Raw genomic sequence first — 15,160 nt, 5'->3', positions numbered from 1 at the left:
GAGCTGGCGTCTTCCCAAAAGGATATGCTGCTGTCAGAAGATCACTACACCGCTATGCGGTATTCATATGAGAGTCCTTGCACTGTATGAAGGGTGCACGTGAACTGACATTCCTGAGGGAGTTGGATGGCCATCCCGGTGTGCGGTCTCTTCCATGTCCTCCTCTATTCTCCTTTAGTGTCCTGAGATCACATGATGCAAGGACTCTCATATGAATAGCGGTGCAGTGATCTTCTGACAGCAGCATATCCTTTTGGGAAGACGCCAGCTCCTGAAGTGCATGACGGCACTTTTCCGTGATGGTAATGTAGCATGGTCTTCTTACAGCTTTTTGATACAGCTTGATTTATAAACTCACATGATATTTTTACAATTTGATGATTGTTTCCAGCTTTATGTGATCACCTTCAGCCCAGGGCATTCTACTTTACCGGCTACTTGCTGCACCTGTAATGTATACTGAACCCCGGTATACTCTGCCCCCTTACTTCTGACTGCCCGGACATACTGCCTTGCAGACATCAGTGAGACACTTTCATCTTTTGGTATCCATCTCCAGCTCCCCTCATGCCCTATGGACCTTCCATGACCCCCTCCACAGTTCCCTGCCCATCCCCCTCCCCCGAGCCCCTCCACCTCTGGGATTGATGTCAGCCCTGTAGCCCTACTGAGTATTTTCTCTCCCATGTACCATTGGATACCAGGACTGACATCAACACATTGTGCATCCGGACGCTGTTTTTGTTTTATGTTTTTGTTTCATGTTGTTCTGTTCCCCGTTTGTGGTCGCGACAGACCTACCTTCACAGGTGGTCGGCGATTTTTTAAGATACAGTACCGCTTTGCGTCATTAGCCTGTTACCTGCCACATGCGTTTATGCCAATAAATTGTAATTTTTGATACTTAAACTGGGTTATTGCTCTTCCGTTAAGCCCTGCTTCCCCCCCCCCCCCCCGTTTGGGATACTTTTTTACTACTGGGTAATGAGAATAGACCACTGGCCAGAACTTGCCCAGTATGCTATTGAGCTGCTGGGCTGCCCTGCATCCAGCGTGCTTTATGAACAGGCATTCAGTGCTGCTGGAGGTTTTGTTATTGATCATAGAAAACATCTGTCCTGACTTTTATCAAAATTAATCAGTCCTGGATTACCAGCAGCCATGAAGCCCCTGATGCCGATATCGCCGATTAAGTGTTTCTTGGGATGTGGAATCTCTGCAGGATTTTTAGGCTGCCTAGTGTTGTGGGTGTTGATTTCATCTGGAAGAATATTTTTGGTGTAGGTTTCATGGACACAATTAACATTGTCAAACAGGTGCATATCATTACAATTGTTGACAGCAAGGCCAATTCTTGCTTTCATCAAGGGTACCTCTATAGGGTTACGATGTGAAGGTGCCACCGACACCCAAAGAACAATTTTTCCACACCAGTTACAGAAGTAGAAATCCAAAGTCTGTGGTAGAGGCACCAGAATTTATCCAAAAAAAACTCTAATCTAGACATGTGCACACTGAAATATTTTGTTTCGGAATTTCGTTTTCATCCGAAAAATAAATTTATTTAGTTACTCCCGAAATTCGTTTTTATTTATTTCGTCTTTCGTTAAAAATTGCATTCGTCCGAAAATCCAAATTAAGGTCGAATCTGTCATTGAAGGCTTATGGTGTCTGTCGAATGTTCAAAGAAGATTCGACGGAGCAGCTAAACTGTACGACGCCGTATAGTTTACCTGCTCCGTCGAATCTTCTTAGAACTTTCAACAGACACCATAAGCCAAACTACGTGTGTACTTAGTTCTAGCTATTTTACTGCTCCTCCTCTTTGGTTACAATCGGCCAATAACATTCATCATCATCATTATTTTTATTTATCTTTTCTCCCCTACGTCGAATCTTTTCTCTCTATGTAGAATAATCTTGGACTAATGGAGTTAAGGTTAGGCACATTCGACCACAGGTTTGATGGACACAGATTGTTATTGTCATCATTATGTCGAATCTCCTATCTATATCGAACTGTTGTAGCAACAAAAACGAAAATAAAGCATTTGTTTATGTCGGATCTTTCGTTTTTTGGATTCTGCACTTTCGTTATCGTTTGTTAAACGATAACGAAAATGCCTGAAATTCAGACGAAAATGCATTCGGGCAAAAACGAATGCACATGTCTACTCTAATCTTGTTCCCTGTGCACTACATTGTGGCCTTATCATACAGACTGGCTACCCAAGCTGTTGCTTACAAAATAAAGAAAGCTTGCAGGGAAAATTTCATTTTTTGGGCTTTATAAATGCAATTATTGCTGCAGTAACTTCTATACACAGTACAGATGTGACACTTTACAGGTGGACTAAGGGCACCCCCCCCCCCCCCCCTCGGCACTATATTGAAAGGAATTTTTCATTTTTATAAATTAACGTTAAGCATCAATAACTCACTGACGTTTTTTTACAAACATTTTTTTTATTGATACATGTCTCTCAGGACAGTACCCGGACCCCCATAACCATTGTATGTCCAATTGCTTGCATATAAGCCTTCAAAATGGGCACTTTTGATTTTTCACATTCGGGTCCCATAGACATCAATGAGGTTCGTTATTCGGTTCTGAACTTTCTGAAGTTCGAAAGTCCTGGTGCGAACCGAACAGGGGGTCGTTCAGCCCATCCCTACTTGTCAGCATGGGAGTAGTAGGAATAAGCGAAAAAGATCCGATCATTGGAAAGTACAATTAATTGCATCAGCGAACAAATCCAACCCAACTGCATGATCTTGCATCATAACTGATACTTTGTTTATATCGTAATGCCTTACCTCCAGGGTGATGAGGAAATCCAAGATCTGTTTCATTTCCAGATATATCTAGCAGGGTAGAACAGAATAAAAAGGTACAATGAGCAGTAAAAACATATTTATCTTTGTATATGTTTGACATGACAGCAACGTTGGACAAAATTATAGTTTATGGCATTTAAAGCTGCTGCTAAACCTGCTGAAAAAAAATTCAGCATCCAACACTTATGGGAGTGTTGGGTGCCTGATACCACTCTGCACTCTGTGGTTTCCTTTGCTGGTCCTACATGGAAATGATGGAAATAACCAGAGGGGGATCAGGCATGCAAAACTCCTCAAAGTGTCAGGTGCAGAAGATTCTTCAAGAAGTTTAGCTCTGCAGGGAGGACTTTTTAAGTTTAATAATCTAGAGACAGGGTTGCTTTTTAAGGGAATATCAGTTTCATACAATACATTTTTAGTAAAAAGCTGTTGCATCCTGACGTGACGATATGTGTGAATGTGTAGTGTCCAGAACTCTGATGTTCATCCTGTCTCGTTACTCAATGCCAGGTCTGACAGCACAGCCAAAACTGTCTGATGGTGGCTCAGGGACCTGTAGCTTCACATTGTGACTTGACCTTCCTTCCTCTTGCTCCCTTCTGCTATTTCTATTTTCACTATAAGTGGCTCTCTCTGGGTTGGAGTGCTGGATTAAGTTTGATGACACATTTGTGGTGGCTTTGGGAATCAGCACTGTATTGAGCTCTGTCTGCCCCTTAAAGACCACTAATCCCTTATAGCTCCTAGCAGGGCAGCCATCAGAAATTGTGGGGCTCCTTACACAGCTTTAGGTCTGCTGCCCCCCCCCCCCCCCGGCCTAACCACAAACATTCCTCAAGGCCCGCCCGCTATCTGTCCCACCAAATCCACCAGTGCACCCACTTTTATTTTAATACTCTTACAACCTTATATATCCTCCATCCCATATCCTTCATCCCATGTGCTCCTCTTCCTCTTTCAGTCCCTTCTCCCCCATCCCATGTCCTCCTCCTCCATCCCTTGTCCTTTTCCTTTTCCACTACCATCTCCTCCATCCCATGTCCTCTTCCTCCTCCACTCCCAAATCTTCCATCCCATGTCCTCCTTTTCCATCTCATGTTCTCCTCTTCCAGTCCCTTGTCCCCCATCCCATGTCCTCTTCCTCCTCCAGTTCCATCTCCTCCATCCCACATCATCCTCCTTTTGCAGTCCCATCTTCGCCATCCCATGTCCTCCTCTTCCTTCATTCTAGGTCCTCCTACCCCATCCCATGTCATCTTTCTCCAGTCTCATCCCCCCCCCCCCATGTCGGTCCTCTCTCGCAGTGTCTTCCCACTGTAGTCCTTCTATCCCTTCTGTGCCATCAGTACAGCCCAGATCCAGTCGGTGTAATACCTCCAGTATGTAGAAGGAGATGAGTGTGAAGGGTATGACAGTGGCAGAACGGGGAAGGATTTATTTTAATGGCAGTCTCTGGGGTGACCAGGGAGTGATGTTGGGTAGATAAGTGTCTGAGTGATGTTCATCAGCTGGATGTATTAAGTGGTCTGGAGGGTGATGCAAGCTGGGGGGAGTAGGGGGCTGAGATGTGGTCAGATAGTCATGTTTATAATAAAAAACTATTGTGCTCATCTATCTACTAATATATAAATGTTACATGATACAAAATTGGTACTCAAAGAAAACATCTTCCTGTTATAAGATGTAAATGTATATTTAAATAATCCAACCTCTAGCACTCTGTGTATGTCCAGATTATGTGAAACTAATTTATGACAATTCATTTAGCCCTATGTTATCCAAGCTCTGAGTTTGCAACATCAGAAGTGTAAACTCACAACAAACACAGGGTTGCATTAATGGTTATAATTATAACTTACATTCACATTATCTGGACAGAGTGGTGGGAGGATGTTTCTGTGCTAGCTTGGGAGATATCTGTGACACACGCTGTCTCTACAATCTCAGTTTCTCCTTATCACTGCAATACATACAAGACCTACAGAAACTTTTTGCAGCTTTTCTTCCAAGGAGACTTTGCTAAAGAAAAAACGAATCTCACCTCCTCCTAGTGTGAGCAGCTGTCCCTGTGTTCTGCCGAGAAAGTTCCCCCCGGCGGATAAGGACTCCCCTGTACTGCGCAGGTGCAGCGCTTGCACAGTACGAGCCGCCGAAAAAAGCCAAAGCTGAACACCTGTGAGTCAGCTGTACACAACGCCTGTAACAGGGCTCCTCGCGAGCTCGCGACGCTCGCCACACTTTGGGCACGGCCTCGCTTCGCTCTGCATATTTTTATTCTAACTCTATGTCCACTTGGATGGTGGGGCTTGAACCTGGACTCAGGGCAGAATATACTGCGCAGGCGCTGTGTAGACCTGACGATCAGCTGTTCAACTTTGGTGACTTTCGGCGGCTCCGTAGTCGTTCGTACTGTGCAAGCGCAGTACAGGGGGGTCCTTATCAGCCGGGGGAACTTTCTCGGCAAGACATCAGCCAGCACAGCTACAGTGAGCTCCGCCCCCTCTCAGCGCACAGCACTGGTGATCGGAGGGAGGGGGGTTGTGTCAGATCGCATAGTGCAGGGGGGGGCAGAAAGGAGCTGTGGAGATTCAAAATACATACACACCAATGCAGTGTATGTATTTAGAAGCAATGACACTGCTGCTGTCCCCACAGTAGCAAGTATCCCCCCCACACACTTACCCTGGGTCCCCAGTCCACCCCTGGTCAGAATGGAAGAGCCTAGACCTAGGTGTGCTGTTATGATAAGCAGCTGACACCTGTCAGAGTGCTTCATTGCATTACCAGTCCTCAGAGAATATGAAAGTGGCCAAAGAAGCGGCCCCCGCTTGGGCCCCTAGGGATGCCGGGGCCCCTTACAGGTGTATGGCTGTACCCCCCTGATGGCGGCCCTGCCACCAGAGGGGTGACACCCAGAGCCGACCACCGAGTTGCCTCCACCGTTTACTAACACGGCAGAGTGGAGCAGGAGGCAGAAAGAGAATTCTTCTGTACAGGGGAAGAATGAGACATAGCAGCAATGAATAGAGGGCGGGAGCTGCCAGAGTTAACTTTTCAAGTTAAACAGCAGATGATTGGTTGCTAGGTGGTCCTAGCAACCAAACACCAGTTTGTTAATTAAAAAAAAATAACTCCAGCAGCTCCTGCCCTCTATTCAGCCCTGCTGTCTCTCTGCATGCCCGAGTAAGGTAGGAAGGGGCAGAGCTGTGGGGAGGGGGTGGGGGACTGTGTAATGTAAAGGGGTCCAGAGGTGAAGGGGGCTGTTTAATGCAAAGGGGTCCAGAGGTGCAGGGCTGTGTAATGTGCAGGGGGGCTGTGTCATGTAAAGGGGTACTGTGTAACGTAAAGGGGTCCAGAGGTGCAGGGGGCTCTGTAATGTAAAGGGGTCCAGAGGCGTGGGGGCTGTGTAATGTAAAGGGGTCCAGAGGTGTAGGGGGATGTGTAATGTAAAGGGGTCCAGAGGTGTGGGGGCTGTGTAATGTAAAGGGGTCCAGAGGTGTAGGGGGATGTGTAATGTAAAGGGGTCCAGAGGTGTGGGGCTGTGTAATGTATAGGGGTCCAGAGGTGCGGGGCACTGTGTAATGTGCAGGGGGCTGTGTAATGTAAAGGGGTCCAGAGGTATAGAGGCTGTGTAATGTGCAGAGGACTGTGTAATGTAAAGGGAACCAAAGGTACAGGGGCTGTGTAATGTAAAAGGGGTCCAGAGGTGCAGGGGCTATGTAATTTAAAGGGGGCCAGAGGTGCAGGGGGCCATGTAATGTAAAGGGATGCCAGAGGTGCAGGGGGCCATGTAATGTAAAGGGATGCCAGAGGTGCAGAGTTATGTAATGTAAAAGGGGCCAGAGTTACAGGGGCCATGTAATGTAAAGTTTTCCTATGTTTTACCTGCAGTTATAGCTGCAGTCCAATAAATTTCTGTTGGGCTGCGCATTTTTTTCTGCAAGCACACCAAGAGTCTCACATGCTGCATCTTTGGTGCACTTTCAGAAAACAGGAAAATTTTTTTTTTTTTTTGGGGGGGGGGGGGGGGGGGGAGATGGGGTTGACACCATGTTTTGCCGTACCAGGTGATGCCTACCCTAGTGACACCACTGCCTGGAAGAATGCAAAGTCTGATCTTAACTTGGTTATTGAATCACCAGGCCAGAGATAAGATCTTGCAGAAAGGAAGAGGGCTAGAGCCAAGACTTTCATCAGAGATCCAAAGGAAATGGGCCAAGTTTCAGAAATGGCCACATGATAGGTTTTATCTGGCATGACAGATAAACTAGCTGATGAAACCCTTTGGATTGATAGAAATTAAAAACATTTAAGGGCTGTGTCCTTAATTTACTTTCTCTGTCTCAAAGGTGAAACACCAGAGGTCTATTTAGACCCCTAATATTTCACCAAAGCCCCCAATGGGGCTCCAAAATAAAAATGTAAAAAATAAATTTGTAAAATAAATAAAAACACATAAAATAAAATGGTAAAAACATAAGAAAGAAAAAATAAAAACTGACACCAGTGGCGGAATTACCAGGGTCACAAAGGTTACACTTGCGACTGGGCCCTGGCATTCTGCCACAGTGGGGGGGTTCGCCAGGGGAGCCCTTTATGGTTTCTTGCACCGGGGCCCTGAAGTTTCTAGTTATGCCCCTGGAAAGATCATCGGTGTCATGCTGTTGGCTCTGCCAAGTGGACTGGAAACTAAATAAGCACCATCACATAGGACAGGGGTCTTCAAACTGTGGCCCTCCAGGTGTTCAGGAACTACAATTCCCATCATGCCTAGTCATGTCTGTGAATGTCAGAGTTTTACAATGCCTCATGGGATGTGTAGTTGGGCTGTAGTTTGAGGATCCCTGACATAGGAGGTCAATCAACTATAGTTCAAGGAGTCTTAGAATTCTGATAAACCCTGGTTGAGAATGACTAGTCTAATCCATGAAAATCTGATTAAATTTCTTTCAAAAAGGTAGAGAGCAATGGTCTTGAGATATACAAAAGAATAAGTGGTTGGAGATAAAGCTGGGGTTCCCTCTGTCTTGATATCAGCCTCTCAGAGATTGACTGAGAATATTTATTGACAATAAGACAAACTCCTTAATTAACTTCACAGAGCAGGTATCTGGGAAGAAACTGGATGTGCCCACTGTTGTCAGGCTCCATGAGATCATCTTTTTTGAGGATATCCTAAATTGACTTATTAAAGTGTAAAAGTTATTTTGAAAACATACTGTATGCAGTTCATATTTTTGCATTTTGGGATCTAGATGTTGCAGAAAGTCAAGTTATCCTGACATTGGGGTTTTGCAGAAATGAATTATCCAAAAGTGGACCTTGCCACATCCGCCGACAACAGGAAAGTGGATATCGACAGTTAAAAAGGAAAGCCAATCTAGTTAGCCGACACCCCCTATGCTCTCCTTGTATTTTTTTAAATCCATATACCTACAATTTATTCCTTCATACCAGGTATTACATCGCCAGGACTCCTTGTTCATCTTCTGGTCACAGCAGAAGTCAGCAATTCTGCCAGGACTGAATAGCACGCCACTCACATAATGGCATGCGAGTGCCGCTCACCATGGCAGTATTGTGAGCCCAGCCTCGATGAGGATGTATAAATGAAAAGCCTAGTTTACAGAAAATAGGCACAATGACAGTGTTGTTCCATTCTGAAGAAGACAGTCTGTGCTGGGCCACAGAAGTTTAGGACAGCACTGGATCATTTTTATTTATTTTTTATTTTTTTATTTTTTTTTAACAGAGGGTAGGAAATCTTAAACTGGAGTAGTTGGTTTTTCAACAGGGGGTAGGGGCTCTCAATAAGCTTTAATATTCTCGGTCAGATTGCCTTCAGACTCCTGGTGTCAAATAATGTATGTATGACGGGGGGAGAAAAAAGGAGGGAGGAGAAGCAAAGGAAATGAGATATGAAAAAAAAAAACAAAAAAAAAAAAAACACTGAAATGTATTTAAATAGCACTGAAAGCATTTTTTTTCTCAACCAAATCTGGAAGAAAACATTCACATCCAACTCTAGGTCAAAACGTATATTGTTGCAATGAAACACCAAAAATTATGGACTACTTACCAAAGACATGACTCCTTGGCTCTTCACTTTCTTGGTTCAGATCAAGATTAAAATTGGCATGACTTGCATTACTTTGTACTGTACTTTTACTATGGCCAGCAGTGGTCATTTTGATCTTTTTAAAAACATCTACATCTAGAGATGAGTGCGACTTGTCAGATGGTGAATGTGGTAGAGGTAAGGGAAAGCTTATCAATAACTGAGCAGAGGAAGATTTATATGGCATGGCTGTGCTTGTTACAGGTTGTGTGGCCGTTTTATTTTCATGACCTGGATCATGTCTGCTATGATTTGACAACCAATGACCAATCCATCCAATGACCTTTGTAAATATTTCTGTAGACTTGTATTCCTCAGTTAGTAAAGTTTTAACTTCTGTGACTGTTGAAACGTTTTTCCTTTTAACAGCGCCTTCCTTTTCTGTTTCTGTAACTTGGCGTGAGCTCCCAAAAAGTTTGGGCTGAACGTCAAATCTTGGTTGAGAGGAAGTAGACATGTCTTTAGGCACTCCCTCTTGACCTGAGACCAGCACTTTGCTCTGTGGAGGTGAGCCACTAACTATAGGTTTAGCTGCTGGTAGACTTGTTGAGTAGCTGCTGCCAAGAACATTTATATGAAATCCCAGCACAGCACTCACAGTCTTAGCCTTTTGCAAATTATTTTCAGGATGTACAGTACTAAATGACACAGGCTGAAACACCTGAGTTTTTTCAGGTTCAGTGACAGTCTGGCTACCAAGGTCCTTACTCAATGACTTGGTTGTTGGTAACAAGGCCTGAGGCTTTGGGTGAGAAATACCCCCTTGACTCAGGTCAAGAGGGACTCCCTCTTGACCCGACACCGGCACTTTGCTCTGTGGAGGTGAGCCACTAACTATAGGTTTAGCTGCTGGTAGACTTGTTGAGTAGCTGCTGCCAAGAACATTTATATGAAATCCCAGCACAGCACTCACAGTCTTAGCCTTTTGCAAATTATTTTCAGGATGTACAGTACTAAATGACACAGGCTGAAACACCTGAGTTTTTTCAGGTTCAGTGACAGTCTGGCTACCAAGGTCCTTACTCAATGACTTGGTTGTTGGTAACAAGGCCTGAGGCGTTGGGTGAGAAATACCCCCTTGACTTGTTGGAAATTTCCCAACAGGTAAGGACGTAAACTGTGCTGGTGAAATAAGAGGAGCTGCTGTTGAGGTTTCTATTGTGTGCCCGTCAGCTGTAAATACAGGTTTCATAGTTTCAGCAGTCGCAGTAACAGCAGGTAGAGAAGGTTTTTTCCAACTCAGTGGTGGGACGGAGGTAGGTTTTTCTAGATGCGATTCTATATATAACAAGTCCAATACGGTTTTAGGAGCGTCAATAATTTGGTCTGTATTGACATGTGAGGTCTTAGGTATTTTAGGTCTTTTGACAATACTTGTAACATAATCCCGAGGGAACTCAGTCTGGTGGGCTGCACTAACTGGTGGTGTCATCATAAACTGTCCTTCACTGAAATTATGGATTTTAGTGAGCTCAGCTAAAAGAGCAGCAGTAAAAGGTGTGGAAACCTGAATATTATTGGTTTCGCTGAATTGCTCTGTCCCATCAGGCTCAGTATGAGATAGTCCAAAATGTGGAGTTTTTGGAAGCTTTGCAGTATAGGGTATACTTATAGGAGTAGCCTTATGTAGCCCAACATCATGTGCAGTACCGTAATGCACAGTCATTGGAAGATCAGTAAGATAGGTTGTGCTGAAATGGGGAGTAACATGCAGCGTTGAATCATGAGCTCCACTAAAATGGGGTGCCACAGGAATCTCAATATGTGCTGTACTCAGCACTGGCGCTTCTGACATAGAAAGGATTTTTCCCAATATCCAGTTTGGTTGAGATGTAGTTTCCCACTGCCCCACATAACTTGGCTGTAGGTCTTCTGTGGTCTCTATATCAATAGGTTTGTCTTCATCCATGACAGAAGAATGTGAGGATTGTGGCTGGACAACCTTAGATGGTGGGGAAGGAACCTGTACTACTGTGCTTGGAACATCCTTTGACAGGTTAATAGCAAAAGTGCCTGCAGTTAAATAGTGAGCAACATGTAGAGGTGGCTGGGGAGTAGCAATTGCAACTTCATGGTCTCCATCATGGTAAGCTTCAGAAACCTTAGTGCTAACATAAGGCAACTTGCTAATAGACAATGTTGAAGGTAGAGAAGAATATACTGGACGTACATTTGTTGGTGGGATTCCAAGTACTGTTGTTGCAACTGGTACAGTCACAGACTTATATGGTTTTAATGAACAGTTACATAAATGAGCATTTAGACCAGCAGCAGGATCATCAAAGATATAGTATCGTCCTTCAAAATATTTGAGTGAATCAGTAGGTGAAAATGTCTGCCATAGTAGTACAACATTGACTGCAAGGGCCTGAGCAGCAAAAACATGTGTAGGCTTATTCCAACAAGCAGACACGATGGTGGTTTCAACAGATGATGAAATCCTTTCAAAAATTATTTGGGCACGGTTGTCATCGCAGTTTGTGTTCGTTTGAAATCCATCTATGTAGATTACAATGTGCTTTCCTGGTGCAGCTAAAATAGTCCAGTTACACCACAAATTTACATTTGTTTTCCCAGAAACCACAGGAGGGGAAAACGTGCCAAAATCTTTACTTAACTGGACAAGACAGCTCTTTTCTGCCATAAACGTATGCACTGAAGTTGGCTCAAACCCTGACAAAAATAAAAAGACAAAAAAGTATTGATAGAAGATAAATGAGACCAAACTGTAAAATATAGGAGGTAAGTTACTAACAAAAAAAAAGTAAAAAATTATAATATACATCTAAAAAAAAATAATGCATACTGTATTTAAGTGGCCATTCCCTCACTAGATGCACTAGGCATGATCGCACTTCCCCCATCCTTCACAATCAAAAATAGCAAACCTTTTTTGCCTGATTTTTAGTCCAGTCCACCCTGCAGCTGCCAATCTGAAGCCTCTTGGGAAATGTAGACATCCCCCTAGGATGTTTCAGGTTCCATACAGCGGCCAAAGGAGTGCGGCACTTCATCAGAGGGTTGGGCTGCCTGAACTAGGAAAAGACAGCTGACCCCTGATGACCTCCGAAACAAAGATGTTGGCGAAGAGCCTGGGAGTGGCAGCAGCTCAGCGGATCATGGCAGGGCAATGCTGGATTAACTGGGCAGTGAGTTTTGTGAATTGTGTGTAACACCAACAAATGAGGTAAGAGGGGAAAAAAGAAATACGAGGGGTGAAGTTCCTTTTAAAACAGACCATTTACATACAGTACATTGGTGCATATACCAAATCATGGGTTTTTTTTTTTAAAAAGGTGGACAAAAAAACCCCAAAAAAACACATGCAAAACATTTATTCTTTCACTCCCTCTTGCTCTCTCACCCATGCTTTCCCCTTTTTAAAAGATCAGCAAAAGGGAAATCCGCAATACCAGTCACTAGTTGTGCCCTCTGTTTGACCATTTTGACCACAACATTCAGGGCTGCGGTTAGAAATCACGTGGCCCCGTACAGCCCACCCCCCCCTGAAAATATCAAAATTATATTTTTCACTAAAATACCACAGCGCTATGCTCCGCATCCATGCAAGAAATTCTACCCCCATCGAACAAGACTCATTTAAGTAAATAGCACTGCTCTGCACGTGCCCCTCAACCAAAGCAAAGTATGTGGTTGCAGTGCACTAGTGCGGGGTTAAAGCAGGTGGTGAGGAGGCAATATGCCTTCTCACCACCTGTCAAATGCTCTCTGAAAAGGGATCCACATTTGAATGAGTCCTTTTTTTTGTTATTTTTTTTCTTGAATTTTCAATTTTTTTACATTTTTTTTATAATTGTATTTTCTATTTTTATTTTACATTTTATTTATTTGATTTTCAAAATGTATTTATTACATTCATTGTTACAGGAGGAGAGCAGAGGAGAAATTAAAATTAAATCTACGATGTATGTTAAATAGTTTGGTGTTATATAAAGACCTATGGACAGCCGACACTAATATTGAGGTCTGGCTAACGGACAGGTTGTGGACCTAGAAATGGAGACTTATTCCCACCCAAAGCTCTATAAAGTCTATGGGTACCAGAAACAAGACTATAATAAAAAAATTTATAAAAAAAAGTTTTTTCTCTACATCAGCCATAAACTTTGGAGCTCACCATGGTAGCACTATAGGATTGTCATGTTTCACATGCTTTGTGATATGCCTTTAAATGTATTATTCTGTCCCTGGTTCCTCCCCTTCCTGTATCTCAGCTTATCCTGTATAGTTAGCTCCACCCTTTGTCCATTTCCCAGTAATGCAGCTTAGCACATGTCTGGACTGGATAACATTATGATCTTGTTACCTATCCGATGTTCATTGTTGTAAGATCCTCACAGTTTATGGATTAAACTTCACAAGATCAACAAGGTGTCGTCTGGATCGAGTCACTGTTTATCCAAAAAAGATTGGGGTTATCGACATCTCAACACAGCTAACTAAGTTAAGGAGATCACACTTTCAATGCTTAGATTGGAGAGGCAGAACAGTCAAAAGATTGTTAGAAAGATCAGTCAATACATCAAACAAGATCAAAATATCTGATCCTTGCTAGCTCTGGATAGACTGCGAGATGTTATATTGACACTAGGGATGAGCTTCGAGTTCGAGTCGAACTCATGTTCGACTCGAACATTGGCTGTTCGCAAGTTCGCCGAACGGCGAACAATTTGGGGTGTTCGCGGCAAATTCGAATGCCGCGGAACACCCTTTAAAAGTCTATGGGAGAAATCAAAAGTGCTAATTTTAAAGGCTAATATGCAAGTTATTGTCATAAAAAGTGTTTGGGGACCCAGGTCCTGCCCCAGGGGACATGGATCAATGCAAAAAAAGTTTTAAAAACGACCGTTTTTTCAGGAGCAGTGATTTTAATAATGCTTAAAGTCAAACAATAAAACTGTAATATCCCTTTAAATTTCGTACCTGGGGGGTGTCTATAGTATGCCTGTAAAGGGGCGCATGTTTCCTGTGTTTAGAACAGTCTGACAGCAAAATGACATTTTGAAGGAAAAAACTAATTTAAAACTACCCGCGGCTATTGCATTGCCGACAATACACATAGAAGTTCATTGATAAAAACGGCATGGGAATTCCCCAAAGGGGAACCCCGAACCAAAATAAAAAAAAAAAAAAAAAGACGTGGGAGTCCCCCTAAATTCCATACCAGGCCCTTCAAGTCTGATATGGATATTAAGGGGAACCCCGGCCAAAATTAGAAAAAAAAAAAAAATGACGTGGGGTTCCCCCTAAATTCCATACCAGACCCCTCAGGTCTGGTATGGATTTTAAGGGGAACCCCGCGCCAAAAAAAAAAAAAAGGCGTGGGGTCCCCCCAAAAATCCATACCAGACCCTTATCCGAGCACGCAACCTGGCAGGCCGCAGGAAAAGAGGGGGGGACGAGAGTGCGGCCCCCCCCTCCTGAACCGTACCAGGCCACATGCCCTCAACATTGGGAGGGTGCTTTGGGGTAGCCCCCCAAAACACCTTGTCCCCATGTTGATGAGGACAAGGGCCTCATCCCCACAACCCTGGCTGGTGGTTGTGGGGGTCTGTGGGCGGGGGGCTTATCGGAATCTGGAAGCCCCCTTTAACAAAGGGACCCCCAGATCCCGGCCCCCCCCCTGTGTGAAATGGTAAGGGGGGTACCCCTACCATTTCACTAAAAAACTGTCAAAAATGTTAAAAATGACAAGAGACAGTTTTTGACAATTCCTTTATTTAAATACTTCTTCTATCTTCCTTAGAAGAGAAGAAGATGAAGAGAAGAGCGGGAGCCTCCCCCCCATGCCATGGGTGCGGTGTGGCCTGAGGAGAAGAAGATAGAAGACGCCGCGGAGGAGATGCTGGACGAGAACGCCGGAGGAAGAACCAGAAGAGCCAGAAGAACCAGAAGAACCAGAAGATGAAGGAAGATAGAAGAAAGAAGAAGTATTTAAATAAAGGAATTGTCAAAAACTGTCTCTTGTCATTTTAAACATTTTTGACAGTTTTTTAGTGAAATGGTAGGGGTACTTTTGTACCCCCTTACCATTTCACACAGGGGGGGCGGGATCTGGGGGTCAGGTTGCGTGCTCGGATAAGGGTCTGGTATGGATTTTTGGGGGGACCCCACGCCGTTTTTTTTTTTTTGGGGCGCGGGGTTCCCCTTAAAATCCATACCAGACCTGAAGGGTCTGGTATG

The 15,160-nt window shown here is 43.9% G+C and overlaps 1 protein-coding gene across 1 annotated transcript in view; it reads right to left on the bottom strand.

Moving 5' to 3' along the window:
- Positions 1-12,324, bottom strand: part of LOC141141290 (uncharacterized) — a 49,932-nt gene extending 37,608 nt beyond the window's left edge. Inside the window, exons 1-3 of the mRNA XM_073628966.1 lie at positions 12,321-12,324; positions 8,918-11,629; positions 2,818-2,865 (exon numbers count right to left, since the gene is read on the bottom strand). Coding sequence (XP_073485067.1) covers positions 2,818-2,865; positions 8,918-11,629; positions 12,321-12,324 — 2,764 coding nt within the window. The remainder of the gene's footprint in view (positions 1-2,817; positions 2,866-8,917; positions 11,630-12,320) is intronic.
- Positions 12,325-15,160: the final 2,836 nt, after the last annotated feature.

This window comes from Aquarana catesbeiana, linkage group LG04 (assembly GCF_042186555.1).
Source record: "Aquarana catesbeiana isolate 2022-GZ linkage group LG04, ASM4218655v1, whole genome shotgun sequence".
NCBI lineage: Eukaryota > Metazoa > Chordata > Amphibia > Anura > Ranidae > Aquarana > Aquarana catesbeiana.
Note: the sequence above shows the minus strand (reverse complement) of the source record. Positions and strands in the feature narration are given on the sequence as shown.